Source organism: Vanellus vanellus (genome assembly GCF_965231255.1).
Source record: "Vanellus vanellus genome assembly, contig: HAP1_SCAFFOLD_755, whole genome shotgun sequence".
Classification (NCBI taxonomy): Eukaryota; Metazoa; Chordata; class Aves; order Charadriiformes; family Charadriidae; genus Vanellus; species Vanellus vanellus.
The window spans coordinates 13,511-16,584 of NW_028128581.1; the positions used below are offsets into that span (position 1 = coordinate 13,511).

At 62.6% G+C, this 3,074-nt stretch overlaps 1 protein-coding gene across 1 annotated transcript; it reads left to right on the top strand.

Moving 5' to 3' along the window:
- Positions 1–345: 345 nt before the first annotated feature.
- Positions 346–2,392, top strand: LOC309684157 (acrosin-like; the record flags this gene model as incomplete). The annotated part of the gene is made up of 4 exons (XM_082500108.1): positions 346–546; positions 885–1,128; positions 1,440–1,562; positions 2,036–2,392. Coding segments are annotated over 4 exons (925 nt in total), but the record flags the coding sequence as incomplete, so codon positions are not given.
- Positions 2,393–3,074: the final 682 nt, after the last annotated feature.

Sequence of the window (3,074 nt, forward strand, 5' to 3'; positions counted from 1 at the left end):
GCTGGCCTGTGCAAGGCGCGTGGGACAGCTGTGGGTAAGTGGCCCCAGGCTCTGGGGGGGAGCTTGGGCAACCCTGATGGGGTTCACTGGAGGGAGCCCGCTTGTCCCCCGTGGCCACAGCTTCCCCAACCCCGCCTGGGAGCCTCAGATCCTGGGCAGCACCCCGGCTGCTGGCACAGCTCCTCTGCGGGGCTCAGGCAGAAACAGGGGCGCACGCACGCCCGCCCCAGGGGGTTCCCTGGCCCTGCTGTCCGTGCAGCGCCTTGTGGGGAGGGAAGAGGGCTGACCTTCAGCCTGAAGCGCAGCACGCCGTGGAGCAGGACAGTCATGAGTTTCTGGTTACAGAGGGACCTGCGGGCTCCGGCCCATGGCTTACCAGTACGGCATGTCGCGCGTGGTGGGTGGCACCGATGCCCGTCCAGGAGCCTGGCCCTGGATCGTCAGCATCCAGGACCCCTGGGAAGCAGGCACGGGGCACATCTGCGGAGGGTCCCTCATCAGCCCACAGTGGGTGCTGACGGCGGCACACTGCTTCATCGAGGCCAGGTAAGGAGGGCCAGGGAAGGGGGCTGTCCCCACCACCCTCGCGGGTGCCCTGCATGCAGCACCGCCTGCTACTCCCATCCCGGTTCCTGCCAGTACGCCCAGTGCCTGGGCACTGCCAAGCCCAGCCCAGAGACTGCTGAGGAGAAGGCTGGGCTCAGGCCACTGCTTCCTAGCAGCCTCCAGCGCCACATGGCTCGTGCCTAAGGCATGCCAGGGCGGTGGCAGCCTGCGTGGCACTGCTCTCCTCTCTGCCCTGGGAAGCAGAAGGCAGGGAACAGCGGGGCTGCTGCAGCGCGTGGCTCCGCTCCCTCTGACCCCCCTCTCCATCTGCCTTCCAGGAACATCAGCATGTGGCGCGTGGTGATCGGGGCCACCCAGTTGACTCGGCTGGGCCCCGAGGCCCAAGTGCGCCATATTAAGCGGCTGCTGGTTCACGAGCACTACAGGAATATCACGCAGAGGAACGACATCGCCCTGCTGGAGCTGGACCAGCCGGTCCAGTGCAACTACTACACCCAGCTTGCCTGTGTGCCCGACGCCTCACTTAGAGTGTCAGAGCTGCACACCTGCTACGTCAGCGGTTGGGGCGCCACCACTGCAAGATGTGAGTTCCCCAAAAGTGCTGGTGTCCTGAGTGCAAGCTCGGCACACTGGGGAGAGGGGTTGGGCTTCCCGAGAGCGGAGGCGAAAGCCAGAGTCAGGCTGCGGGGACGTATGCCTCCGGAGAGAATGGGCTGACCCACCGCCCAAAGCCAGACAGAGGGGAAACACGGGCACAGTGCCTTCAGGATGCAAAGCCAAGCCCTAGGGAAGGGGTTCACCCAGCCAGGGGGGGAGCTGCTGGGGCTTCATTGCTTTCTGTGCTCACAGCTGCAGGGTCAACGGATGTCCTGCAGGAGGCCAAGGTCCAGCTCATTGATGTCAACCTCTGCAACAGCAGCGGGTGGTACAGAGGGGCCATCCACAGCCACAACCTGTGTGCTGGCTATCCGCAGGGTGGCATCGACACCTGCCAGGTAGGACATGCTGCAAGTCAAGCCCCGGCAGCACCGGCAGCCCTCTCGCAACGCCCAAACATCGCCCGGCACGTGCTTGGCCTGGCAAGTCACCCTGCCACCGCTGGGTCTCCACCGCTGCTGGTGCTCACCTCCCCTTCCCCAGCTGCAGGTCCTTGCCCAGTGCCCGCCTTGTCCCAGAGCCCGGGGACGCTGCCCAGAAAGCCCATCCTGTGCTCCCGGCAGCCCATAGGTCCAGATCCCAAAGCATCCCCCTTCCACACAGCCGGGAGCACTGTGCAGAGATGAGAGAGCGCCCGACCTTACAGGCCCTCCACCCTCTCCCAGATGAGGCTCTGTAGGCTCCAGCGCCGGAGCAGTGCCGTTGTGTGCAGTGAGCAGAGCTCTGGCAGGTGCTGGGAGAGAGAAGGAGCCGGCCAGAGCGCTGACAGCGGCCACCCACCACCACCTCAACCCTCTCTCCTCCCCTGCAGGGTGACAGCGGTGGTCCTCTGGTGTGCAAAGACAACAACGCGGACTACTTCTGGCTTGTTGGGGTGACCAGCTGGGGGAGAGGCTGTGCCAGAGCCAAACGGCCCGGAGTCTACACCTCCACCCAGCACTTCTATGACTGGATCCTGGTCCAGATGGGACTGCGCCCAGCACCATCGGCTACTACAACACCACAGCCAGTCTTTACTTCAACCCCCTATCAGAGGCCAAGGCCAATACCCACACAGTCGGGCGGGTTTGCACCATGTCCATTTCCACGCCAGAAGCTGGTGGAATTTTTTAAGCTGCTGCAGGAGCTGCTGCAGGTCCTGTGGGGGAAAAAGACTCGAGCAGCATGACAAACAGGCTCCAGAGCAGGCCGCCCTGTTCCACGACCATTTCCTTCCGGGGCAGTGCCTGCTGAGCCAAAGGCAGCCTCAGTGCCAAGGCCTGCTCTGTCCTGCCCGCGCTCCTCTGAGCGCAGAAGGGCTGATGTTGACTCGGTTGTAGAAATAAAGTTCCTGATTTTCACAGCTGAGCGTGCTTGAGTCCAATTCAGTCTCCGGTGCAAGGCAAGGACTTGCATGCCCGGCGCCTGCCAATGAGGCCGCAGGCAGACAGCAGGGCACGAAGGGAGAGTGACTCCCAAGGGCTGAAACGGTGCCTGGTCAGAGAGGAGGGTGCTCAGAGCCACCATGGGGTGGAGAAGACTGGCACATGGAGGATAGGAAACAGTGATGTGACCTGCAGATGACTTTGGGGCTATGCATTAAGGCACTCAGCTGGAGATTAGGGCCCAGTGTAAGCCGTAGCTAATCGAACAGACGGTGTGAAACTCCTGAGCGTGACAAGAGAAATTGCTGACCACAGCAAAGAGTGAGAAGCCAACAGGGCTCTCAGTCCCAGAAGGAAGAGCTGGATTTCAGGGGTAGTTAACGGGGGATTGATCCCCCCTTGTCTCCATTTTCCCTGCTTGAACATCCCCCTCATCTTCCTTGACTCCTCCCTTTCTCCTCCCTTGTCTCTCCTCCCAAACAAGGG